Raw genomic sequence first — 27,688 nt, 5'->3', positions numbered from 1 at the left:
GAGGCTACTGTTCATGACGCTATTAAGGAGCCTTCATCCAATTCTGCCGGGCTTCACATGGGACACTTCAATGAACTGTCAACTACGGTATCCGGACCTATTGTTGCTATTTAGGGATGACTATATATACTGACAATATAACCCTGGCTCTAAAAAGGGGCTACTGCCTTTTAACAGTGCCCATTCCAAACGTGTCACAAGATAAATTGTAGTGAATTGCCTTCAATCAACCCTAGCGAACACATGTTTCCACGCAATAAGTAAAAGCTTCGGCTTCCAGGGGACGCGGCTGGAGGAAGCCGGATACCCATCGGTTTTAGTCACTATGGTTTCAGAAGCGTTGCTTCGAAAGATTAAGAACCCTAATCCAAAAAGTAAGCCTGGTAAGCAAAAAGGCTGGTGCCGGTGATTCCGTATATTCATAAATTTTTACGCAACATAAAGAAGATTCTTCGAAGCATGATGTTCCGATTGTATATTCTGCACCGTGTAAGTTGTCAAAATTTCAACAATTCCAAACAAAAAGAAGTTGACACAGTGCACGACTCAGCACAGAAATAAATTCACAGAATGCGTGGCAAATGTTTATGAAATTCCATTTGGATGCGGTCGCCGGTATATAGGCCAAACGGGGAGATGTTTCAACGAGCGGGCCAGGGAGAATATTCTTAATGTACAAAATAAGACAGGCAGCTTTCTGGCTGAACATTGCAAGCTGCGCGGCTGCAAACCAAAATTGGATGGCACTAACTTTCAGGCGAAAGCAAAAGAAAGGACCCAGTGAGAAATCATAGAAGCTTTTTTTCATCAACAAATTGGTGCACAATTGCATCAGCAAGCCATCCATATTCTTGAGTGACGATGAGCTTGAGTTTCTGCAATGTTTTGTTTAGGTCTAAATATTTTCACCCCCTTTTAAAGGTTTTTTTCCGTTGGAGAAGCCTTCTCAAAACAAGTGTTGTGTGGATACCTTGTTTTGTGCGCATGTTCTTTGTTGCCATTATCATATTTTTTTATGCGTAGTGACTTCGCCTTAGGCCGAAGCATTGAGATACGTGGCGATAGTGAACAATGTTCGATGACCATATCTTGTTCTTACTCTTTTATTGATTTAGTAATGTGTTCTTAAGCGTTTGCGGTATCTTGTTCTTGGTTAATCATGTGTGACCATATCTGTGCTAACTACATGGCAAGCCTCTTGCGCATAAATATGCCGGTTTCGGTGCAAATAAAACCAGTTGTTAGTCAGCGCTTGTGTTGTGGCTTGTGTTTCCTTGTCTGAGTCGCAGTCGTGCTACACCTTTTGAACAGCCATGAGCCAACTCGCCCTAGTCAAATCTATACTGCCTTGTTAAACGCGAGGGCGCGGGATAACATTCCAGCCATGGCAGTCGCATTTTGATGCAGGCGAAGTGCACAAAGGCCTGTGTACTTTGCATTCAGTGCACGTTAAAAACCTCAACTCGTGGATAGTAGCGTGGAGTCACGCCCCCCTGCAATTTTGCATGCTTCTTATTAGTATGTTAATTTGGGTACTCAAAACCCCAGAAATTACGCCGTTATGTTCTTGCACCCTTGATACCCTTTTAAAGTTCTGGTTTGTGGCGATGTAAACACCCTTAGGGCATGACCACGCTCCCTATGGGATGTGCATATCAGCACTTAAACACGCAGACTACGGGTGTCCTACTCTGCACGTGTGTCATGTAGGATAAAAGCCAAACAGCACCTACGTTTGCCGGAGCACGAAGGCTCGCGCCTGCGCGTCTTGCTTTCGCCGCGCATTACGAGAAACGGCGATTTACTTCTTGGAGAGACGCGCGCTAGTGCACCAACTTGGCTCACTGAAAACAGTTTTGGCAGACATCGTCTCGTACTTTTTTTATTGATAGCGCTCCAGAACGCCGTAGTATTCATAAACACAAAAATTGTATTTTATACCTGCTAGAAAAGCCCAAAACGTAAAGAATTACAGTACTACTCGTCACACGATTACTGTCTATGCCAATGCGAATAGCATTGGACCAGTATAGCGACAGACCCTATTCCTGATTTCGCGTGCATTTAACAAGTGTAGCGGTAATTCTGGAACTTTGGTTGCTTTACCTATAGCGTGGGGGATCCTCAGGCGAAACCACGGTGCGGCAGTGAAATTGCCGATGCTACAAGAACAAGTATGGGTCACTGATACAATACATATCTACATCAACAAGAACACCTGAAATCCTCGCACTCCGAGAAACGAACACACACAGGTCGGCCTACCCGGATACGTCGCGTATGGCACCGATATAGGTGACAGCCTTCACACCCTGGTCAGTAAAGAGCTAGTGGCCGTTCAACACCATCTCCAACAATCCAAACAACTTGTCATTCTACTCGAAATTATCCCACAGCAACAAAGAAGCAGGGTCCCATGTTTGTTCTAAACATGTACGGTCGGGCAAAAAGCGCGCCATCGGCCCTCTAAGAGGTTTTGGAGCAAGCCACGCACCCAGCAGGCAACCATCCGCTTCTAATAGTGGGCGACTTTAATGCAGCCCACCACCTCTGGGGGTATACGTACACCAAACCCAGGGGAACCCTACCTCACAGTGTTATTGAGGACATGGATCTCACACTCGTCAACGATCCAATGAATAATACGAGGCTCAGCACAAGTGTTTAAGGAGGCACGAACCCCGACTTAGCCCTCACTAGAAGTATCCACCAAGCTTGCTGGACCAATCTGGAGGAGTACCTAGGCAGCGAGCGCGCGCTGCTAGCCACCACCCTCCATGGGTTCGAGTACAAAGCCAGGATAGGCACTGCTCGCTTCATGGATTCGACCAAGCTGCGGGTGACAATAGAACAAAGAGTTACAAACGAACAGAGCTAACAGCTTCAGTCAATTAAGGACTGCATCACTCAGCTTCACCAGGGTGTGAAGGCGCACACCAAAATGCTTGAAGCATCCACCACCACTCCGAGCATCGATGCTCGCTTGCTCCACATGTGGGAAGCCCGGCGTAGCCTACTGAAGCGTTGGAAAAGGCAAAGATTAAATCGCAAGCTGAAGAGGCGAATAGCACTACTCACACAAGAGGCTGCGAAAGACGCTACCACGCTATGCCAAAAAAATTGAATATCCCTCGGCGACAGCTTGAGAGAAAGAGTGATTACTTCCAAGACATCGAAGTTATTGAGGTAATTAATCAACCCGGCCAGCAGCAAAATGGAATCCCACCACAATATGGCCCGAGTAATCCAACAATTTTGAGGAAAATAGGCGGATTTCTTTTGACTCTCAAAGCCCAGTACTTCCCCACACATCCATAGGTGCCTCTACCAACCTACACCAGCACCCCTAACGAGCTCCTAGATGAGGACTTTCATCTACATGAAGCAACAGCGGCGATAATAGGCTTGAGACGCCACACAGCCCGTGAATGGACCAAATAACCAATAAGGCACTTGTCAATCTTGACAGCCCGTCGCTACTAGAGCTTACCGCACGTCTTAAAGAAGCATGGAGAGAAGCACACCTTCGCGAGGACTGGAAAATGGCTGAGGTTCGTCTGATACCGAAGCCAGGCAAGCCACCAGCCATTGCGAGCCTACGACCGATCTCCATCACTTCGTGTGTAGGAAAGCCGCTAGACTACATCATTCTCAACCGGCTACAATCATTCCTGGAGGACTCGGGGAAACTTCCAACAGCGATGATAATATTTTGTCCACACCCCTCAACTCAACACATCCTAATTCAGCTGAAAGAGGAGGTGATTGTGCCAGCGCAAGAACTCCCCCACGGCTATCCTCGCCTTAGATCTGAAAGGGGCGTTCGATAACGTCAAGCACACAGCAGTGTTACAGAGGCTGAACACGCTGGCTTGTGGCGCCCCGACGTATTCCTATATCATAGATTTCCTCTCAGATATAAAAGCCAATTCTGAAGGTCGGGGACCAAGCCACAAACCCTTTCCTACTGGGGGGGGGGGCGCGGCACACCACAGGGTGCAGTGTTATCCCCTCTCCTTTTCAAGATCGCCCTAATAGGCCTTCCGCCGCTCCTCGATAACATCCCGGGGATCCGGCATGGCCTATATTACCATCTCGTCGTCTACAGGGTCCATCGGGGCAATGGAGAGGCACTTGCATGAAACGGCAGACGTGGTGAGCAGCTATGCTAAGTCATGCGGCCTGAGCAGCGCCCCCCAAATGTCGGAGCTACTCCTGGTCTCACCATAGGAGCACGCATCCGAATCGCGCACTATCAATATACAACTGGAGGGACACACCATCGTTCCGTCTCAGAGCGTAAATATATTGGGAATAGTTTTCCAGTCGGATCGCACCAACACAATATACATTCACAAGCTTCAGAATACAACAGTCCAAGTTACCCACATGATCCGGCCAATAACAACCAATACAAGGCATGGCGGAGGCGGACACGCTTCGGTTTGTCCAAGCTTTCGTGGTGTCCCGAATAACTTAGGCTATTCCATACGCACTAATCAACGCGACGGAACTCAAGAAAATCAATACAATGATCAGAAAGGCGTATAAGCAGACGATGGGCCTGTCGATCAGTACGTCCACAGAACGTCTACTACGACTTCGTGCGCACAGCATGGACGAGGCGCTTATCGAGGCACATTTATCGAGCCAGCGAACAAGGCTGGCGGCTACAGAAGTGGGGAGTCCATCCTCTCACGCCTGGGGCTCCCTGCCCCTCTCAGCCATCCACCGCCTCAGACTGTGAGCTTACCCCATGTCGTCCGGAGCAACATCACCGTACGTCATCTACCTCGCAGCATGCGCCCAGTGTACCACGCTGAGCGAAGGGAGGCCCGGGCCCGGGCTATATACATAAGCAATACGGGACTTTAACATTTACAGCCTACAAGGACGTCTTACCCCAGATGCGCAACCACAACAGCCACCATAGTCGTCAACAAAGAATATCGGAGGAGTATTTCGCTGACACGAAACAGCACCTCCAAGCCGAGGATGCGGTCATAGCGCTTGCGCTCTCCCAAACAGAGGTTGAAGTCATAGTGACCGACAGGCGTGCCGCAACTTTTCTAGCGGCAGAATTCATACGACTACGCTCCAGATAATTAATCAAAAGCCACCAAGGAGATCAGTCATGATCATCTGGGCGCCGGCAGCGCAATGTGTTTTCTGGTGTTCCGCAGGGCAGTGTTTTGAGCCCCTTTTTGTTTCAGCTTGCCCTCGCGCGACTTCCGGACTACATCCCAAAAGCGACGCTCCACGAAGTACGGGTGGCCATCTACGCTGATGACACCGCCCTCTTTGCTACTGGCCCTACTAAAGTCAGCTATCAGGTGCGTACATCCGTCCAGACTGCAGTCGACGCGGTGGACCAGTACATGGGAAGCATCGGCCTCCAGCTGTCGGTGACGAAAACGGAGGCACTGCTGGTACGCCTACATGGTACGCGAGCACGTTCCTAAGCGCCACCGCTGACCCTGCGCCGTTGCTCTCTCCCGTGGCGCAAGAGCGTTCGTTACCTCCGCCTGCAGATCGACTGCCGCGTCAATTTCAATGCGGCCGTCTCCCACATCTGCAGGCAATCAAGGAAAATCGCGAGCGCCGCGCGCTCTCTTCTCGCTCGTGGACTACACGCCGCACGCCGCAACTTCCACTGCGCGTGTGCAACTCTGTAGCCACATCGACGGCACTCTACGTCCTCCCCACCACCAACGCTCGAGCGGCGAATTCGAATGCTATTGACATGGCGCACAGTACTGCGGTGCGAGAACTATGCGGTCTCCCTCGCTCCTTCCAATTAGGAGCGACACTCGCGTACGTGGGCAGCTGGGTGCCATTCCTTCGTGCACGAAACCAGGCGCTCCACCAAGCTTAGCGCCTGCGACGCTCACCACAGGTTCAGCGGCTCGATTGCAGACTCCACTCCCTGCCGAACTCGGGTATGGGCAAATGCGCCACCGAGTTCCCAAAGCTCATCGGGTCGTCGCCACAGCTCGTCATCCTGCCATACTACTCCAGTCTGATCGACGTTAACATCGCGGTGCCTGGCGTCGCATCAAAGCGCCGAACTGCGGTGTGCGCCATGAGACAGGAGACCGCCTCCCTACTGCACGAGCGACTGGCAGGACGACTACTCGTCTACACCGATGACTCGGTGACGATGGACGAGTCCGGTGCTGTGGCTTGCACGGCACCGGACATCTCTGAAACGCGCCAGTGCCGACTGCGCTTTGCCACGTCGTCAACAGTGGCCGAACTCGTCGCCATCGATATGGCGGCCGTCCTCCTATTGGAACATCTGGACATTTGGTCAGCGGCTATTCTCACTGACTCTCGTGCGGCGCTCTGCATGCTGGCCAGGGACTACGCCGGAGTGCACCCTGTTCGAGTTGGCTGCAAGATGCGACACACGGTCAATCAAGGCTGCGACCTGGCGCTCCAGTGGATACCCGCACACATCCAATTGCCAGGCACCGAGGAGGCTGACTCCCTCGCCAAGGCGACGCTAGGTACCAGTGCTTCCCCCTCACCCACTTGGTGACGACTTTGGACGCGGTGAAGACAGCGGTTCTGCGCAGCCTCCCTGCCCAACACCCCGATCGGCGTGTCGCGGCGGGAACGCCTCCACGCCTGATCCCGCGTGCGGGCCTCTCTCGGGCTGACTGCTCCTTCCCTCTCTGCTTACGCATCGGCTGCTACAAAACAGCGGCGTGCACACACACGCTCACGGGATCCGGCAGCCCCGCATGCGATAATTGTGTCGGCTTGGAGACACTGGAGCATCTACGAGATGTTCATTTGAAGGATCCCCAGTCGTTTATGCGCAGGCGTGAGTAAGAGTGGGCACGAGAGAGAAAATCTGGAATCTTTTGCTCCTTGAATATATGACCCAGCCTAGGTACTACGCAGGAGGATTCTTACTGCGTCTTGTAGGCGTGTGTCCCTAGGGGTGTCGGCATTGCGGAGTGGGGTCGAGCATGGCTGCCGGCGCGGTAAAGCAGGTGAAGCAGCGGGCTAAGCCGCTGAGGATCGGAGCTCTCTCGCACGTTACGGTGATGTACTTTGTAAATAAAATCACACATGTTTCTGCGAGAGCAGTAACGAGCCTAGCGGAGTCCGGGCCGCATATATTGAAAATCTAGAAGAGAGAGCGCCTTAGCAACCGCGGTTGAACGCAAGTGGCTGAAAAGCCGCCGGTGACGATGACTGACCCAGTACCAGCACCGCAGGCGCGAGAAAAGCTGTCCGACGTACATTCAGAGGCAAAGTTCTGACTCGTTTTGCAGAATTCGCGGGGCGTGGGAGTGCTGAACTTAGTGTCAGAAGTTGGCGGCTGAACGTAATATTTATTCAATCGTGTTTTTCGCTAATTGCAACAACGTATGATTTTTTCGCACTATTGGCGGTGCCTCCAGGAAACCGAAGCGGCATAGGGGACACCAAAGCTAGAACCCCGATTGGTCCGTGGGTTGGAGCTCACCGAGGCCTACGCGTGCCAAGCGTGTATAAGATCGGCTGTCCGCTGTCGCGGACAGACAATTTTTTATGCGAACACCCCCTGGCACGTACGCTTCAGCCTCCGCGGCCCCAGCCCATGCGCCGCCCTGCTTCCAGCTTTGATCCCCCCTCTATCCCTTGGATGCCCTGGAAATCCTGCGCCGTTTGTTTTGCTATAACGTACATCAGCTGCTCGCCTATGGCCTCCGTTTGCCGGTTACATGTGTACTCCTAGAGCAGTGCTTGTACTAAATGCAATCTGTCGTCACGACGAAAAAAGTGACCCGCGATTTGTACAACACGAGCCAGAAATTACCTTCCCCTTCAGACACACCTATCACCAAATGGGGCACCCATGCCCACTGCCTCACCGCACGGGCAGCCAGCGGCGGAGCGAAAACTCGACCACACTCCGCAATGCCTGCATGTCTAGGGGACAAACGCATGCAACACGCGCTAAGAAACCTCCTCCGTAGTGCCTATGCAGAATCACATATTCAAGGAGCGAAATCCCCCAGATTTTCTCTCTCGCGCCTGCTCTTACACGCGCCTGCGCACAAAGGACTGGCGATCCCTCAAATGAATGTTTTGTGGAGCATCATCTACTTCACTGCCCGGCCTTAGGGACCGAGAGCGAGGCTCTGAACGCCTCCTATCGCCGATGTGGCCTGCCATCCAACACCCTGCAGTGCCTACTCTTCCCGAATGCTCACTGCTCCATCTTCAAGCGTGCATTTTCGGCATTTATGGAATTCTGTGAAGCAACACACCTCGGAGAGTGGCTGTAGGCCCCGCAAACGTTTAGCTACATTGTCTTTTTTTTACTATACTGGTGGTCTCTCTCCACTTCTTACTTCCAGTCTCTCTCTCCTTCATCTTTTTCTCCGCATACCCCTTTCACCGTGCAGTGCTCTTGAGGTTTCCTGTGGGAGAAAGTTACGGGCACTGCACTTATCTCTTCCATTTCTCTTTAAAAATCACTTCACTTCCTAAGCATTCAGGTCACTTACGCGTGTCTGCCAAAGAAGTGACATTTTTGTTCTACCGCAGTTCATATATCGGTTTCCGAAATGCTCTTCTGCGGAATTCATTACGTTGAAACGATTAGTAGTATAAGTTCTTTGTATACACTGAACACTTATGATTTATTTTGATCATATGCTTGAAGTAAGTCATTAGAATCAGTGGTCTCACTTCGCCGGTCGAAAAGTAAATTAGCCTTTCTTTTACGCTTGCCTGTCTAAACACTACCTCACTCGATTTGAAAAGGTATCCCACCATTGTTACACAATCTCAAGGAAGTCGCTTAATTATGGTATATTTTCAAATTTTAAAAATTTTCGCACATATTCTTGAAATCAATGTCAGCTAGCCTATTTAGGTTCGATGCAGGAAAATGGACTGGCCCACTAATCTACAATTATTCCTGCCTTGTACTAGCTGACACCAACTTTTGCCTGCAAATGTTGACATTTGACCATGCAACCTAGCTTTCTGAAATAACGTTTACGTCTTGTGGGAACAGATTGGGAGGCAAGGCTGTGGTTGTAGAAGTGTAGGCTCAGTAATTACAGCTTTGATGACGTCGGTTCCTGATTATATAGGCTGAAATTTATAAATGGTGTCTGAAGATGTGCTTATAAAACACATGAGTAGCTTAGTAAAGCTCCGAAGCACTTGGGCAGGCTACATGGAGATTCCGGGGACGTTTTAGACTTCCAGCGTGACCTCGCCGCTATGAGTACCTTCTTTAGGGCTTCGCGAAGCAAAATGTCTGTTGGCGTAATTGTGCAGCAGAGGCTTCTGTAACAGCACGTCCCCGTTTGTTCTGTAATGTATCCAGAGAGCTTGTTTGGGTTCACCAATTTTTGTTCGGCTGTTAAGGACCGCGCAATATTTCTTGAAAATTGTGCTAGCTGCTAGTGTGTTTTCATTCTGCTAGTGCAGATTCGTATGAAAAGCGTTCAAGTGCATTGCAATATTACTTAGAACATTAGTTCAATGATAATCAATCAAATAGTATGTGAGTGTGTGTGCCTATTATGGACGTAACGTTTCAGAGTGGTGGTCATACCGCTAACATCAGAATCATAAAAAAAATTGCAATACATAAACACATTGCTCAATGTGCAGCTGTATACGCATTCTAATGGTCAGATTTGTGCATCATGTGTTCAACACCCTTCAGTCGCCGATCTAACTCCCTTCTTCGAGACAAATTCACGTCCCACGTGTAGTGAACACCATTATGATAAAGCGTTCTGATTCAAATGGTTGCTAAAAAGGTGTAAACAAACGTGTAACTTACGAAAGTACCCTTTTATCACCCTTTAGGATGTGTTTCTTGCCTATATATATATATGTTTGTAGAAAGAAGGAAACAAGGCAAGAAACAGATACACAAGGGCAATGACTGATATGCCAACTTTGAAGATTCAAGCACGTGCCCACATATGGCTTAAAACTCGCCATAAAATTCAAGTTCGTGAGACTTGACAACGCTACGGAAGACGCGCTAACACACTTATTGCACAAGTTATTTATAATTTCAGCCTTTTCTCTTCTCGGCAGGCAGGAACTCTGCCTGTCCCTTTTCCTAAGCACATGTGTGCTGTCAACACATTCAAGATACAATGTTACCACTTTGCCCAGTCTTAAAATTTGCACTTCTTATGTCATTTTAATTCCGTTTCAGTGTAAATCAGTAGCCCACATAACGAATTATATGAGTGAACAAACGCATCGAAGAACTAGGAGGGTTTGAATGAGGCTTCGACTTCGCTAATTGCTAAGTTTTACGTTCAACTACCTTATTGGTTTGTAGGTCGAAAACGTAGGTTTTGTTGCAAGGAAACGCGCTTGTCGAAACGTAGGCTGAACTGGATGTTGCTAGTATTTCCAAATTCAATGAGGCGTTTACAAGCTATGCGAACCGTGGGCCTAGAAATTTTCGGTAATGTCGAAACTTGTACCTTCAAGTTTGTTAGCTAGCAAAAGGATCTAATCTTTATTTTTGAAGTGAGCGAATTCAACCATTAGTGGTGATATTTGTCAATTAATGGCGAATTACTGATCACCTACCATAGTGATAAGTTCCGAAACCATCAGCGTGTTCAAGTGCGCATGGTTTAATAGGCGACGAAGGTGCAAGACTCAGTGATCGACAATCATTTCTGAGACTCTCACCAGTTTTTATTCGGACAACTTTTTAGCCCATAAAAAACAAGGTTACAACGGTGAGACCTGTTGTCGGCAGTCTCAGTGCGGGCTGTCAGAGCAGACATATCGGCCATGCAAGCAGCAGTTGCCGAACGGAATGTGTCAATTTCAGCCTTGATAGTGATGAGTGCACAGCAACCGTGGCTATTTTAGCAATTACATTGTTCATCGGTAAGCCTCTCTGTAATTCACATACTTTCTTTCATAAACAAATGCATGCACCGAGTTACATTTCTGACAGCACAAATCCACAGGCTACGCAACTTTCAGCACTGAAAGAAAGAGCCCAACAATTTGAAAACATGTGCATAGGTTACCTAGCTCCTACCCACAATCACCGTTTTGCAGCTACACCTCTATCAGATCTGCAGAGCAAGCTTGCAAATTAGCAAAATTCATTTGGCATGGAATCCGTACTGTGCGGTATTCTACTATAATACAGTTCTTTGTAAAATTTATTCTTAGAGCAGTCTATGAGAGCACTAATACAGATATTATTTTGGCCATTCAACCTGGACCGGCGCGACTATCACCTCCAAAGCAGGCGAACAAGAAGATGGGCTCAGGTGCAAGTAGCGCAGGGAAAGAGCATGCTAGTGCGGACGACCTGGCCAGCCGCGGTGTCGGCCGCTACCGAGATCCCACTGCACCATGGCTGGCCGGCCGAAATAAACCGTGGCCATGGTGGCTACCTCTTCGCGCCGCCTCGCACAAAGTGGTGACCCAGAGGGCCGAGCGCAGCCATGCCAACGTCAACGCACAAATTGGTGACCCGGATGGCCCAGGCCAGTCATGCCATCTTCAGCGCACCGAGTATGCCAAGGCGAGTCACGTGCCATCACGCAGTCCGGCATACGTCCCACGGTTGTAGGGTGTCCGGGAATTCTATATCGATATGCTGGGCACCTGATTCATCCAGCTGGACAGCCATTTCCTTCTCAACATGGTTCCAGGCTCCGGTTTCCATCCCACGGCCATGACTTCTACGTGGACTTGGGGCCAACCGTCTTGCTCACTGCGTCACATAGAGCACTCACTCACTACAGCTCTTGCCATTTGAACCATCGCGTCACGGCGGCTCTTGCCGTCCCACATCGCCTGCGTCCACCTGTTCCGATCGTCAGCACGCGTCGGTCCCAACATCAGACCTCTACTCCATTCGTGAATCTCCTCCCTATCTCAAAGGCCGTTGCGCGACGACTCTTTCCAAGGGATTCTGTGGGCAACACGTGAGTGCTTTCCGCCACCATACGGTCTGTGGTTCTCCTTCCAGTGGTTCTGTGGTTCTCCCGCCAGCTATTCGCTTTCCGTTCGGGGGCGCCTCACTCATCACCGATTCAAAGGCTCTCTTACTGGCTCTACTATGTGCAAATTTCGCACTCGCAGGCAAGTTGACGCCACAAGCACAACCTTCGCCATGCCTTCAGCGACCACTGCAACTCTGACACTATCGGCGTACGGGGTTTCGCCACAAGTTTTGCAGGAGCAGCTCTGCCATCTAATTTCTGCTGCTCGAGCATGACTGCTATGTCAAGAATATGAATGACCAAAACTTTATTGCCACACAAGTCCCGAGCGGCCAGACGGTATACCTTTGAAGCTCCGACTTCTACAGAACCGAGCATCTACGAGAACACGGAATCATAAATCTTCCTCGCGAAAGTGCCTGCAGCGCACCCTAGTTGTTGCCGATGGCTGCTTGCTGGTTCTAAGTTTCGCTTTCCAAGTTTCACGCAGCTTCCTGTCCCGCGGGTACGTGTGAAGGCTGACACCGAGCTCCGTTGTGTACGTCCGGAATGGCGGCACCGAACAATAGACTACCATATTGGACGCCTTGAACGGCAGCCACTAGCTATTATAGGGCCTTCAAGTGTTGTCAAGCGCACACCCGAAAAGCTGTGCGCACACGCACTAAATCAGAACTGCAGCGCAGGTGATACTTTATATTTTGTTTTCAACTCACTTCGACACTTCCGAAGCAGCTGATGCGGCCTTTGTGTCGACGTGGTCCCTCATACCACGTCAGGCCGACGGCTGCGCCAGCTTTTACTGTGGTGGATTTCGTCCCAAATAACTCTCCACCGATTTGCTATCGCAATCGGTGCTCCGCCTTTCATGCGAAACTGCGAGGTTTCTACAAGTGGATCTGCCTTGTCGATTCACAGTAAATGGTAGCATTTACCCTAAAGGTACTATAAAAACTGTACGCAGTAAAATCTAGCAAATACGGTATATGTAGTGTGATTTCTCAAACATTATTGGTATTTGTCACTATTCTACTACCAGCAGCAGATTAAAGTTGCCTTGCCCACAGGACATAAAATAGGTAAGTTCAGAATATATACCGTTTTGTGTTCGAGCTAGCATATGTCTTTACTAGATCGTCATACAAAACACAAGAAATACATGTAGCTATTTGCGATATTTTGAAAAACGAGTGTCACGTCAGCTCGCCGTAATTTTAGCTGCCACATTTGGAAAAACTATAAACACGATAAACGAAGTGCGAAGTTCAGAAAACATACACCTATCATATGAAGTAAGGTGTATCAGAACGCTACCCTTTGCATTAAACATTATTTCTGTCGTTCTATCTATTTATGCCTGCCTTTTCTGCAGCTCCTCGGTACAACGAGCAAACTAATCCTCTACCAAACGTCTGAACATTGGAACCCAACGCTATCACTGTGCATGAAATGTGCCTTTGTCAGCGCTCAGGATGGTTCCTTCTACAGGAGCATAGAATATTATACAACGAATCGGTAAGTCTGATATAGTACACACCATGTTAGCACAGAGCCTTTATTTAGAATTATCTCACATAATACGCTTATCTCACATAAAGTGCTTATCACCCTTTAGTAAAATAAAAGACGAAAGCCCGATGCACTACCCATTCCACCATGGACGACCCAGGGATCCGAGTACGTGTGTGGTAGGAGAATAGGTGAACACTGTTTATGTGCCACTCGACCTCTGCTGGCCTTCGATGAACCTCTTTCATGCCAGCTTGGGCAAGCAGGTATGTGCTACTGGGAATGCTCTTCTTACAATGTCAATAAACCTCACTAATCTTCTCTCATACTGAGCTGAATCAAACTCACTTCACAAGGGTCCCTCGAAGAAAGCAGCTCGGCCCTTTAGAAGGCTACGACACAAATTCACTAGGTATATGCCGCTTTTGAATGAACGTATTTCACGCCAGTGCTTTGGCAAGCTGCTCCATGTATCCAATAGGTATGCGCCATTCTTCATCGAACCTCCCGCCAACTTCACTGAGTATGTGCCACTGCGTCTGCAGCAAGCGAGAGAACGATTCTCAGGGTTCACGGGCACCGGCACGCCACTCTTGCTGTCTCGGAGGCTGCGCACGGACGTGTCGGCACTGCCACCGGTGGCGCCGAGTGTCCAGAGATAAGCGTGAGAAAGGAGCGTGTTTCCGCATGACGCATTTCTAAGCGTTCATGCACACACGCCCGCGATGCATTTCAGATGCCATGCGCAGGCTTCGCGACAGCAGCGCAAGATGGCGCGGAGTGTTCTTAGCGAAGCACGAAAAATAATATCCCGCTGCAGTACACCACTTCATCCATAACTCTCTCAAACAATGGCAGTATGTATGTATGTATGTATGTATGTATGTATGTATGTATGTATGTATGTATGTATGTATGTATGTATGTATGTATGTATGTATGTATGTATGCATGCATGTATGTATGCATGTATGTATGTATGTATGTATGTATGTATGTATGTATGTATGTATGTATGTATGTATGTATGTATGTATGTATGTATGTATGTATATAAACATATTCCCACCTACTTGGATCACTGGGTAGTTAGTGGTCTTGTAGGGGCTCGACGATCGCCTCCGATTAGCTGGCGAAGATAGGCACACGTGCAGGTGGCGCTACAATAGAACACGCTAGCGCGATCGACCTGAACGGCTGCGGTGTCGCCCGCTCGTGGCACCATGGGGGGCCGGCCTAAATAAATTGCGGCTACAGCGGCTATCTCTTTGCGCCGCCTCCATCAAATTGCTGACCCAGACGACCAAACCCAGACTTCCCACAAATTGGTGGCCCGGACGACCGAGTCCAGCCATGCCAGAGTAAACGAACCGAGTCTACCAAGGCGAGTAACGCGGCATCACGCAGTCCAGGATATGCCCGCAGGTGTAGGGTGTCCGGGAATTCTCTATCGACACGCCGGGCATATCTGGTTCTTCCAGCTGGACAGCCACTTCCTTCTCAAGATGGTTCCAGGCTCCGGTTGCATCCCACGGCCTACGAGTACTTGCGGCCAACCATCCTTGCTCAGAACCGAGCATCTACGAGAACTTTCGGCAGGCCGCGATTTCGTACGACGGTATCAGTATGGCTGCGCCTCGCTCGCAATCTATAGGCTGCTGGTGCTGCGTCGTACATCTCTCTCGGATTGTGTGAACCCGACACTACCAACTACGACACCATCTGCACAATTTACCTGGGCTTTATCCTTGGATTTATTTCAATCGCGCTTCGCACTAGGAGGGGGGGCCCTGTAGCGGGCAAGTGTCGCGTACAAGGCAAGCGAAGATGGGCTCACGTGCAGGTAGGGCAAGGAGAGAACACGCACGTGCGCACGACCTGGCCAGCCGCTGTGTCGGCCGCTCCCGAGATCCCGTGGCACCATCGGTGGCCGGCCTAATTAAACCGTGGCTACGGCGGCTACCTGTTAACTCCACCTCCCACAAATTGGTGACCCGTACGACCGAACCCAGCCTTCCCAGAGTTTAATGGGTAGCACGTGGGCTGCTTTGTTGAGCTACAGTTTCCGAAACCACACATCGGGCCAGCTTGGGTCACTGAGTATACAGAGTGTTCCACGTCATTTGAGCCAAACTTCAAAAATATTCAGTGCCTCGAGCAGCCAGTCGCGCGGCAATTTTGCGTGCATGTGCGGGCTTCTTTCCTGCTCGGAAAAACAATTTTATGCAGCATGCATTGAGCAAGAGAAAGCTGTATTGGGAGTTTTTCATGTTGCTTTACAATTTCTTCATTGACACTTTTTATCTAATTATAATATTTAAGAAGTAGAATAATGAATTTATAATAATTAACTAATTAGGCGGAATGGAAAAAAACATATTCCAAGTATCTCCAAGCGACAGCAAACGACATTACCTTGTTTTTGTGCACCTACGCGGTACTTGAATATTTTCAATGTTGACTCAAGTTACGTGGTACAACTTGTATAAGACATGTAAGGTAATGGCGGTTTACATGCAAAAACCACGATCTGATTATGAGGCACGCCGTAGTGGCGGCACTCCGGAGATTTGGACCACGTGGGGTTCTTTAACGTGCACCTAAATCTAAGTACACGGGTACTTTCGCAATTCGCCCCATCGAAATGAGACCGCCGTGGCCGGGATTTGACCTCGCCGCCCAGGACCATGCCACTAAGGAGCCACGATGGGCATATGCACTATCTTGAATGATATCATCGGGAACACACGAAAGTGTGGCCTCGAAACCGAGTTAGAGCGACACGTGGATGGTGCTGTTGAAAATAGAGGGGCAAAGGGTATGCTCTTCTGCTAACTTTTGGAACTCCCACTACGCCTGTGTTTGTCGAAAACGGCAGCTTACGGCATTTTACTGGCCGCTGATAGGCGATAAGGTGGTTACTGAGAGCAGCATTGCGGGCAAGTTGGTAATCCATTGCTTAAATGATATTGCGCGACATAAAAAACGACACGGACGTGAAAGAAGACGACACACCAAGCGCAAGGTTACGTGCACTTACAGCGATTCATTTTTTTGCAGTTATATTCTTTTTCAGTGGGCAGTTCTTAATGTCGACAGGCACATAGCATTTTATTGCACTTTCTAAATTCAAGCTTTTTTTTAATTGCACAAAAGCTACTGCACAGAAATAACATACTAGTACATAATTAAAAAGCACGGTTTTGTACGGCAATAATAAACCGTTGGCATGCGTCGGTACGTTTCGGAACGAGCCGACAAGCGAACGCGCCACTTCTCGTTGGTTGGAGGAAAAGGGCACGTCACCACTGGACGCAAGCTCTGACGCGAGCCGACGCTAGCTCTTGGGCAATGCCTCCTTTACTAGATGCCTGCCGCGTTGTCCGGTAGCTCGGTTCCGGGCCCTCTCCCTTTTCTCTCCTCCGCGAAATAGGGTGCCTTGATGCCAGCGCCGCTACCTCCAGCGTGTCTCATCCCGATTCTGAATTCTCTCAGATATTGCCAATGGAGCACTGCATTTATTATTCTAGGTTGTTTTGAAGCATCAACACCGCATAGGGAGGCCTTCGCGTTGAGTCTCTTGATAGAAAACATTTTCAGAGTGTAAAGGCCATGTTTTATTTTAACCGTTTTCAACATTTCAACTCTGTCTTTCTCGATATTCATGAAATGATGTGCTGTAAAATTATACAAGTTTGAGAATCAGAGGGTTTTATTAGGTGTCTTACATTGCCCTTTGCGAAGTCGTACTATTGAAGCACTTCTTCAAATGCATGGGGGCAGCTCATTTGCATAATATAGGAATATATATATAAAGCGGTTATTTTCACAATTTATACACTTCAAGTCACCCCAAAATATACCAGTGTATTGTTTTCAGCCTACTATGATTTTCTGTCTCAGAAAGAAATTCAATTTGTTCTGTCAAGCACGCAATAATTGCTGTGGTATGGTATCTTATTGCACAACACTGGATGCGGTAGCAAAACGTTATTAAAACTCAGAAGAAATTATTAGCACAATGCATACGATGAGGCACATAGCATTTTATTGCGCTTTCGAAATTCATGTTCTTTTTCTATTGCAGGAAAGGTAATCAATGAATAAACTGTTTATTTATTATCCAGACACAGCTAGAAAGCCTTCGTACTGTTCTTCTTCAGCAGCGCAAAGGACAAGGACGAGACGAATGCACATACACAGCGCTGAACTTACAACTGGTTTTATTGAGGCGATTTCCACTGCTTAAATACGGTGGCGACAAATCTCAAATGAAGATACACAAAAATACACAAAATTGGCGGGCAAGACGGTACGTGAGCACAGGGCTACAATGACAGAACAACTGTGCACGTGTTTCCTATTTATCTTCAAGAAAATGTAGTTATGTTCCTGACAGAGTTATTGAGACGGCGCTTACCGATTTATCTTTCAATTTGTGGATTTCATGTGATTCAGTAATCTCTCTGGTGATTTTTGTGCGATCATCTGACAACACGCTGCACTGACTGAAAATCGGATAAGAAGGCGATGTCTTATTCTTTCTTCTTTCTCCCGCGCAGTCTGTGCAATGAATGCCCAGATGACTGGAAGCGGTGTTGCTCACGTTGTGGTTATATTCCCGTATCCAGTCGTTAAGGCATCGACTAGTCGGCCCCGTGTAGTGCTTGCCACAAGATAGCGGATACCTCTACACAACATTGCTGCTTCACGGTACAAAACCTTTGGGGTGCTTCTTGGCACATCCCTCCTTATTTATTTAGTCATCTATTTAGTACACACAGCGTCTATTCAGGCAATACAGCAGAGGGGTGGGGGGTTGAGTACACAGATGAAAAAAGAAGCATAAAAATTGCAGGTTTGCATCAATTCGTGTAAGTGAACAACACATTATTATGCGCCGACACAAAAGCACACAGCCAAGTTGCACGCAGCCACGTCGAACACAGGCACGTTTCAGATGTTACATCACACATGTGAAAAAAAAGTACATAAAGCACAATGATTACAAAGACTCATAATGAAAAAGCAAAAATAAACAAAGAGAATAATAGTTTACAAAAAATACGGTGATTAAGATACAGTGCGACAAGGTGAAAAAAAGGCACTAAAAGAAAATGTCATTTGAAATGGATTCTTTGTAGGTCATGATGATTGCTAAACGTACACGCGATATTTATCAAGCCTTAGGGATCAAAAGATTCTATTGCTTTTAGTGCAGAAAAGAACTTGTTAGGACAGGAAATTCCTACAACTGAGGAAGGAAGTTGGTTCCACTGACTGATGGTTCTTGGGGAAAAAAAAAGAGCTGCTAAAAGCCGATGTATTACATTTGTATTCTCTTATCTTATGTTCATGATCTTCGCGTGCTGGTGTGTGGTGAGGCTGGTTTATGTACACGTCACGCGGAATTCGAGTATGAGAGTGATTTATGCTGTGTAAAAGCTTCAGTCGAAACGACGCTTTTCGGTGCTGGAGAGATGGCTAGTTTAGCATTGCCTTAGATTCAGTTGCACTAAACTGCCTGTCATTGCTATATCTAGTACATATTTTGCCGCCACGGACTGAAATTTTTCTAGTTTTCTTTGTTAGTTACTGTTGCAAGGTCCCACACAGACCATGCGTATTCGAAGGCAGATATAACATATGATTTATTAAGACGATGAGCGAAACGTGAACAAGGTGAATGCAGGAGCCAACGTTTCGACAAGTGGACTTGTCTTCTTCAAGGCGACGTATGCTTTCCTCGCCACAGTCTATATAGTTGGGGTTCTTCTAAAGGGGATAGGGTATGAGGCTGGAGGATGCGGAAACGAGGGAAAATGTGTTAGCGTGACGAATTGAGAGTCAAGGAACACTGTGTAGAAGGTCAAAGCCAGGGCACAACACCCCCCCCCTCCCCTCCCCTGGTCTGTCAACGCACGCGCGTTAGCCTGCGTGTCAAAGGCGTCTGACACGCCTCTGACAAAAAAAAAGAAAGCAAAGGAAAGGAAAGAAAAAAAAGAAAGGGGGGGAGATACGCCAAGAAATCAAAGTAAGTGTTGTTGCCTATAGCTTGAAGTTTAGCATAGCGAATAGATTCTAAAGCTCCCTTTGAAACGTTTATGCCTATTGGTTGCAATGTCTTAAACCTGTGGATAAGGTATGATTCTCCTTTTTTTTTCTCGTTCAGAACGGAAATTTGACTGTAAGATGTAGAGTTTAAGTTCATCAAAGTTATGACCTGGTTGGTTGAAATGCTCGGCGACGGCTTTGGGAAGCTTTTTGGCTGTGTGCGCGCGATGTCCGTTCAACGTGACGTTCATTGACTGTCCTGTTTCAACGATATATTGTTTCTCACAGAAGGAACATACAAGCATATAAATCACACCCGAACTTGTACAAGTGAAGCTCGATTTGGCTTCATGCGGTGCTTGTCATTTTAATGTCACTTTGAAGGTGCCTGCAGGTTTTGCACCTAGGGCGACAACATGCTTTTATTACGGGGGAATGCTGTTGGCTAATTTTTGCGTGCACTAACATGTCTTTAAAGTTCCTGTTTCGGCGATAGGTAACCCTGGGTACATCCGGGAACGCTTTCCGCAGACACTCGTTACTTTATAATATTGTGTGGTATTCTCTTAGGATGTTGTTTATGTTTGGGAGTGTATTAGAATATTTTGTTTTAAAGGCCGGCGGTCTGTCAGATTCTAGTGCGGATTGTCTCTTCGCCATTTCCGGCTGTCTCTCCAATCTTGACGCGGAATCATCAGCTCTATCGAGAGCAACTTGGGGATAGTTCCTTTCTGCTAGCGTTGATTTAAGGTCGTTTGGGTGGTGGATATAATCGTGGTCTTCGCTACAGATTCTTCTTATTCGTTTCGCTTGGCCGACAAAAATTCCTTGCTTGCAATGCCGTGGGGTACGACTGCTGCAGTCTAAATATTGCTGGCTATCTGTAGGCTTCCGGTAAGGTGTCGTTCTCAGTTTTCCGTTTTCTATGTAGACCTTCGTGTCCAGGAAGTTGATCTGACAAAGAGAGCGGTGAGTCGCAAATTCAATACCCGGGTGAAAGCGATTGAAATGGCTGAATAAATCGGTTAAGGCGCTTGTGCCGTGTTCCCATATTATAAATATGTTGTTGTGATGTGTGGTGCGCGACGTGGTGCGGGGCTCGGGACGGTCGAGAGCAGACGACGCGGAGTGCACGCACGCCGAGCTGGAAGGAGGAAATACGACGACGCCGAAGAGCGCCCGGCACGTGAACGCGCGGCGCAGGAAAGACAACAAAAGCAAAAAAAGCAACCAATGAGAAAAGACCACGGGGCGTCGGGCAGCCAATCAGTAAATGCCAAATCGGCCAGACCACGACAAAAAGCGTGGTGCGCTGGCAGAACGGGGGCGACACGCAAGAGGACACGCAGGGAGACGCCGGGGAGACGCCAGGAGAGTCCCAGGAAACGACGGCAGGAGGAGGTCAACCACCGGAGCGGGCGTTGAAGACGGGCCGTCGAGTTCCGGACCCGAGCCCACCAGGACTTCACCCGCCCGGGGCCTCCTGCCAACCTGTTCCTGTGCGTCGCCCGTCTACTTGAGCGTGCCGCCAGCTCCTCAAGGCCGGTGAGCTTTTGCGCCAGTGGGCAGGACGGGAACAGTCGGGCTTCGGGCCCGAGGTCTACGCCAGCTGCCCGGCCAGAACACCGCCCCGTCTGCCGTGCCGCCTGCTGCCCGAGGCCGGCGTTCGAGCTTCCGTGCCCGTGGGCGAGAGGGGAGCAGTCGGGCTACGGGCCCGAGCTCTCTGCCCGGCCAGAACGCCGCCGCCGTCCACTCCTGCCACAAAGCCGTCAGCGTTACCTCACCTCTCCAGAGCTGGCGCGCTCCCGGCGCCCGGTCAGTCAGCCTACGCCGCAACCTTTGGTGAGACCGGCGCCACCCCTTCTGCCAACTTGTCGCCGCGTTGCCGTGTCGAGACTGCGACGCGTCCCCGCCCTCGTGGCAAGCCCGGACTAGCACCCTCGTTAAAGCCCTAAGTGTGTTCCTTACCGCAATGTTTTCTTGAGTGTTTATTTTATGCATGCTTTCTGTTTCTTTCTATTTACTTTTTGCCTTTTCTGTTTGATTAAAAGTCTTTGTGTGTGCGTCCAAACCAACGGCTTCGTCCTCAGTTGGGTTCTCGGAGGCTCCGCCTAAGAGAACCAACCGAACCATTGAGAACACGAACCTTTGCCCATCAGTGGGTCATCACAAATTGGCGTCGGTGCGACAGGACAAAGCCGTTCGTTTGGATCTTTTTTCTAAAGGCTAGGAACTATGGCTGCTAGCACACGAGATCTGTTAGCCCTAGCCGAACGCATGGGCCTAGAAGGTGCGGAGTTGAGGGCATGGCTGAATGAGCAGGAAGCGCGTGCGCGAGAAGAGCGGGTGGCGGAGCGCGAGGCTAAAAAGCAGGAACTTGCGCTTGAGGAAAAAAATTTACAATTACGGTTTAAAGTCGCAGAGGCGGAAGGCGCATATCTGGGCAAGAAGCAGCCAGAAATTAGTCTGTTTGACTTAGCCACCGTGGCCCAGCGATTGGGTTTGCATGGGGCAGACTTGCACAGGTGGGTGCAAGAGAGATGGTTGCTGATATGCGAGAAAGCTCAGAGGGAGCGCGACAGCCGAGTGGCAGAACAGGCGGCTGAGAGGGCACGCCTGGAGGAGGAACTTCGCAGGGTATGCGTTCGCATCAAGGCACTCGCGGATGCTTGCTCCGAGGGGCCAAGATCCGCGGTTGAGGATGCAGCACAGCAGTGCAGCGGCGACCCTAGGGTTCCCTCCGAAATGGCCTCAGGCCTTGGCGAGAGAAAACGGTCTCAAGGAGAGACAGTCTCTCAAGGAGAGACGACTTCTGACCACGCCATTGTAGGCAAAGATATTGTTAGGTCACAAGACAAGAAGCAGATTGCTTCCGTATATAAACCAGTGCTGCGTGGGCCTGGCGTAGGCGATGACTGGTTTGTGCAAGGTTCAAAGCTACCATGCATAAGCATGGTTGAGAATGAAGTGAGAACTGAACACTTCAAACAGGCTAAATATAGTACGTCGGAGTGTTTGCGCCAGGGTCAAGATGGACCTGAAGATATCAGGGATCCTGAGGAACCAGGTTTGGTTTCAACAAAAAGTATTGAGTTGTCCTTGATGCTTCCCTTTAATTCAGCAAGGGCAACTGCTTGTCACCCTATGCGCATTTGGGAGGGCTCAGGCATGTGTACCCAACCAACGTATAGCTTTAAGGATTCAGAACATTTGTTGGGCTTTCATGAACTCATGTGTGGTTCGACCACTGGCATTGATGCGGCAACCACGCATGACAAGGTTCACTACATTAGAACACAGGCAGTGACTCGGTCGAAGCCATGCACAGACATTAATGCCTGGAGCGATATGGTCACGGACTGGCCAGTGCACTCTAAACGAGAAGATAGATGTCTAGTCCGCTTGATGTGGGAAAGGGTCACCTGAAGGAGCCGATGCTTCGCTTATGGCTTTTCACGGACTTGTGACCTTGGACTTGGTGACTTCAACTTGGTTGTTTATAGAGTGTGGTGTGATAGCCTCTGGTGCTACAGTTTTTATTCTTTAGAGTTGTTGTGGTGTTTGTGAGTTAGTGTCTTTTCCATTAATGGTCTTTGATCTGTACGCTCAGTGAATTGTGCAACTGTGTAAATTATGCATGAAATATTACAGTGCGTTCTTGTGAACGGACAATGACTGTACTGTTGTGAACTATGTCGCGCACTGGGCGGCAGTTTTTCTTCAAAAAAACTTGTTAAAAAGGGGGCTTATGTGATGTGTGGTGCGCGACGTGGTGCGGGGCTCGGGACAGTCGAGAGCAGACGACGCGGAGTGCACGCACGCCGAGCTGGAAGGAGGAAGAACGACGACGCCGAAGAGCGCCCGGCACGTGAACGCGCGGCGCAGGAAAGACAACAAAAGGAAAAAAGCAACCAATGAGAAAAGACCACGGGGCGTCGGGCAGCCAATCAGTAAATGCCAAATCGGCCAGACCACGACAAAAAGCGTGGTGCGCTGGCAGAACGGGGGCGACACGCAAGAGGACACGCAGGGAGACGCCGGGGAGACGCCAGGAGAGTCCCAGGAAACGACGGCAGGAGGAGGTCAACCACCGGAGCGGGCTTTGAAGACGGGCCGTCGGGTTCCGGACCCGAGCCCACCAGGACTTCACCCACCCGGGGCCTCCTGCCAACCTGTTCCTGTGCGTCGCCCGTCTACCTGAGCGTGCCGCCAGCTCCTCAAGGGCGGTGAGCTTTTGCGCCAGTGGGCAGGACGGGAACAGTCGGGCTTCGGGCCCGAGGTCTACGCCAGCTGCCCGGCCGGAACGCCGCCCCGTCTGCCGTGCCGCCTGCTGCCCGAGGCCGGCGTTCGAGCTTCCGTGCCCGTGGGCGAGAGGGGAGCAGTCGGGCTACGGGCCCGAGCTCTCTGCCCGGCCAGAACGCCGCCGCCGTCCACTCCTGCCACAAAGCCGTCAGCGTTACCTCGCCTCGCCAGAGCTGGCGCACTCCCGGCGCCCGGTCAGTCAGCCTACGCCGCAACCTTTGGTGAGACCGGCGCCACCCCTTCTTCCAGCTTGTCGCCGCGTTGCCGTGTCGAGACTGCGACGCGTCCCCGCCCTCGTGGCAAGCGCGGACTAGCACCCTCGTTAAAGCCCTAAGTGTGTTCCTTACCGCAATGTTTTCTTGAGTGTTTATCTTATGCATGCTTTCTGTTTCTTTCTATTTACTTTTTGCCTTTTCTGTTTGATTAAAAGTCTTTGTGTGTGCATCCAAACCAACGGCTTCGTCCTCAATTGGGTTCTCGGAGGCTCCGCCTAAGAGAACCAACCGAACCATTGAGAACAGGAACCTTTGCCCATCAGTGGGTCATCACAGTTGTCAATGTAACGAAGATAGGTGTGGGGTTTTAAGGGGTAGAATTTCAGCAGGTCTGCTTCAAGCTGAACCATGAAGATGTTCGCATACGTGGGAGCGAATTGTGTACCCATGCTAGTGCCGAAAATTTACGCAGACGCAGACAGACTTCGGTGCAGGCCTCGACAAGAAAATTAAGCGTTAAAAGACACCACCTGAAGATTTTTCGCCCCGTAGGTCTGCCCGAACCAAACAGAAATGACTACCACGCACTAGGGATAGCACACGCAACAACAAATCTCGCCCTTTCCTCCAATCCTGCAAACTCGTCGCCAAAGAAACAAATTGCAGATTTCACCTAAAAGCTTACACTAGCTGCACTAAAGAGAGGAAAATCCCAAAAGGTCTCAGAATTAAGGTGAGCTGCGCCCTCGGTTCTTTACCCTCCAGGCTATTATTAAAGTGGAAAGCTGTCCTAGAAAATGCATCGCTCTCCCTTATTGACATTCTCGAATAACACTGCGAAGAGAAACTTATGATAATTTCTGATCAACTCGACAGCATAAAGTTAACTGAACCGGAAAGAAGAGAACTTAAACTATTCGTCCAAACTAACGAGGAAAAATTACTAGATAAATACCAGCACAAAGATATTAGAGCTGCAGATCCACCCAAAGAAACTAATGCAACCCCTGCAGCACGTAGCTCCACCGACAGTCCTACAGGCGGGCATCCAGAGCACTGCAGCAATGTAGTAGACATATCGCATAGTCTAAGCACCGAAGAAGTTGATGTCCTGAAACGTGGTCTAACGTTTTGTCCGACGAACGACGCAGTAAACGAATACAATCTCCACAAAGACATAACAGAGTTTTCACGACGCATGCGCATCAAGGAGTTCTTTTTCGGTAGACCAGATGTAGGAAAAGAAGATAGAGACTCTCTTAGACCACCTAGCACATGGACACCGGAAACCGAATAGTTCCCAAACCTCGATTTATACTTAAAACTGATATCAAAATAAATTCTAGAGTCAACGCGGCATTGCTGGAAACGCAGAAATTTGACCCCCGCTTAACAACAAATCCTTAAAGAACTTGCGAAAAGGAATGATATTGTTATAAAACCAGCAGACAAAGGCGGCAGTATAGTAATCTGGCCTATATATAAGTACAAGAATGAGGCCTCTAAACAACTGAGCAACCACACCCACTATAGAAAACTCGATTCTAACCCAACTTCAGATTACAGAAATATTTTCATAAGCACGATAGCGGAACTCCTGTCCAGGGAATCACACAATCTGAATATCGCTTCATGATGCCCAAGAACAAAACAGCAGGCCGCTTTTATCTTCTTCCTAAAATACATAAAGTTCCGGTCGAAGAAATACTAACAGCAGGAATCCTAGGTCGGCCTGTTGTGTCTAATAACAACACACCTACTGAGTCACTTTCTAAATTCTTAAATCTCCACCTGTCAAACATACCCACCACCCTCCCATCTTTCGTTCGAGACACGCCGCACTTCCTTCGAATTATCGACTGCATCAACGCCAACCAAATCCTTTCCCACCGCGCTATTCTAGGCACTTTGGATGTTTCTGCCCTCTACAACAACATTCCCATGAGTGAAGGAATTCAAGCCGGTTCTAGATTCCTCGCAATCAATCCCCAAGCGCACGCTACTGAAGTTTACTTATCGCTCCTTAGGTTAGTTCTCATGCTCAACTATTTCGAATTCGATTCTATACACTACTTGCAAATTTTCGGCACTAGCATGGTTACGCCATTCGCTCCCACGTATGCGAACATCTTCATGGGACAGCTTGAAGCAGACCTGCTGAAATCCTACCTGTTAAAACCCCACACCTATCTTTGCTACATTGACGACATATCTATAATATGGGAACACGGCAGAAGCGCCTTAACCGACCTAATTAGCCATTTCAATCGCGTTCAGCCGAGTATTAAATTTACTGCTCACCACTCTCCTAGTCAGATCAACTTCCTGGACACGACGGTCTACATAGAAAACTGAGAACGACACTTTACCGGAAGCCTACAGATAGCCAGCAATATTTAGACTGCAACAGTCATCACCCGCGACATTGCAAGCAAGTAATTTTTGTCGGCCAAGCGAAACGTATAAGAAGAATCTGCAGCGAAGACCACGATTATATCCACTACCTAGATGACCTTAAATCAAGCCAAGCAGAAAGGAACTATCCCTAAGTTGCTCTCAATAGAGCTTATGATGCAGCGTCAAGATTGGAGAGACAGTCGGAATTGGCGAAGAGACAGCCCACATTAGAATCTGACAGACCACCGGCCTTTATAACAAGATATTCTAATGCACACCCAAACATAAACAACATCCTAAGAAAATACCACCCAGTATTACTAAGTAACGAGCGTCGGCGAAATGCGTTCCCGAATGTACCCAGGGTTACCTACCGCCGAAACAAGAACTTTAAGGACATGTCAGTGCACGCAAAAGTCAGCCTACAGCATACCCCTTAATAAAAGCATGTTGTCGCTCTAGGTGCAAAACCTGCAGGCACCTTCAAAGTGACATTAAAATTAAAAGCACCGCAAATACTTGTACGCATGAAGACAAATCTAGCTTCACTTGTACAAGTTCGGATGTGATTTATATGCTTGAATGTTCCTTCTGTAAGAAACAATATATCGTTGAAACAGGACAGTCAATGAACGTCACGTTGAACGGACATCGCGCGCACACAGCCAAAAAGCTTCCCAAAGCCGTCGCCGAGCATTTCAACCAACCAGGTCATAACTTTGATGAACTTAAACTCTACATCTTACAGTCAAATTTCCGTTCTGAACGAGAAAAAAAAAGGAGAATCATACCTTATCCACAGGTTTAAGACATTGCAACCAATAGGCATAAACGTTTCAAAGGGAGCTTTAGAATCTATTCGCTATGCTAAACTTAAAGCTATAGGCAACAACACTTAGTTTGATTTCTTGGCGTATCTCCCCCCCTTTCTTCTTTTTCTTTCCTTTCCTTTGCTTTCTTTTTTTTGTCAGAGGCGTGTCAGACGCCCTTGACACGCCGGCTAACGCGCGTGCGTTGACAGACCAGGGGAGGGAGGGGGGTGTTGTGCCCTGGCTTTGACCTTGTACACAGCGTTCCTTTACTCTCAATTCGTCACGATAACACATTTTCCCTATTTTCCGCCTCTTCCCGCCTCACACCCTCTCCCCTTTAGAAGACTCCCACCTATATATACTGCGGCGAGGTAAGCATATGTCGCCTTGAAGAAGACAAGTCCACTTGTCCTAACGTTGGCTTCGGCATTCACCT

At 48.8% G+C, this 27,688-nt stretch overlaps 1 protein-coding gene across 4 annotated transcripts in view; it reads left to right on the top strand.

The window, feature by feature from the left end:
* LOC142587387 (uncharacterized) overlaps positions 1-27,688 on the top strand; it is a 174,772-nt gene that overhangs the window by 82,447 nt on the left and 64,637 nt on the right. For all 4 annotated transcript variants that reach the window (XR_012829511.1, XM_075698352.1, XM_075698351.1 and 1 more), the window contains one exon: positions 13,336-13,478. Coding sequence is in view for 3 of the 4 variants with exons in the window: in XM_075698350.1 (XP_075554465.1) it covers positions 13,336-13,478 (143 nt within the window). In the remaining variant the exon portion in view is untranslated. The remainder of the gene's footprint in view (positions 1-13,335; positions 13,479-27,688) is intronic.

Source organism: Dermacentor variabilis, chromosome 7, assembly GCF_050947875.1.
Source record: "Dermacentor variabilis isolate Ectoservices chromosome 7, ASM5094787v1, whole genome shotgun sequence".
In the NCBI taxonomy this organism is placed as follows: Eukaryota; Metazoa; Arthropoda; class Arachnida; order Ixodida; family Ixodidae; genus Dermacentor; species Dermacentor variabilis.
Note: the sequence above shows the minus strand (reverse complement) of the source record. Positions and strands in the feature narration are given on the sequence as shown.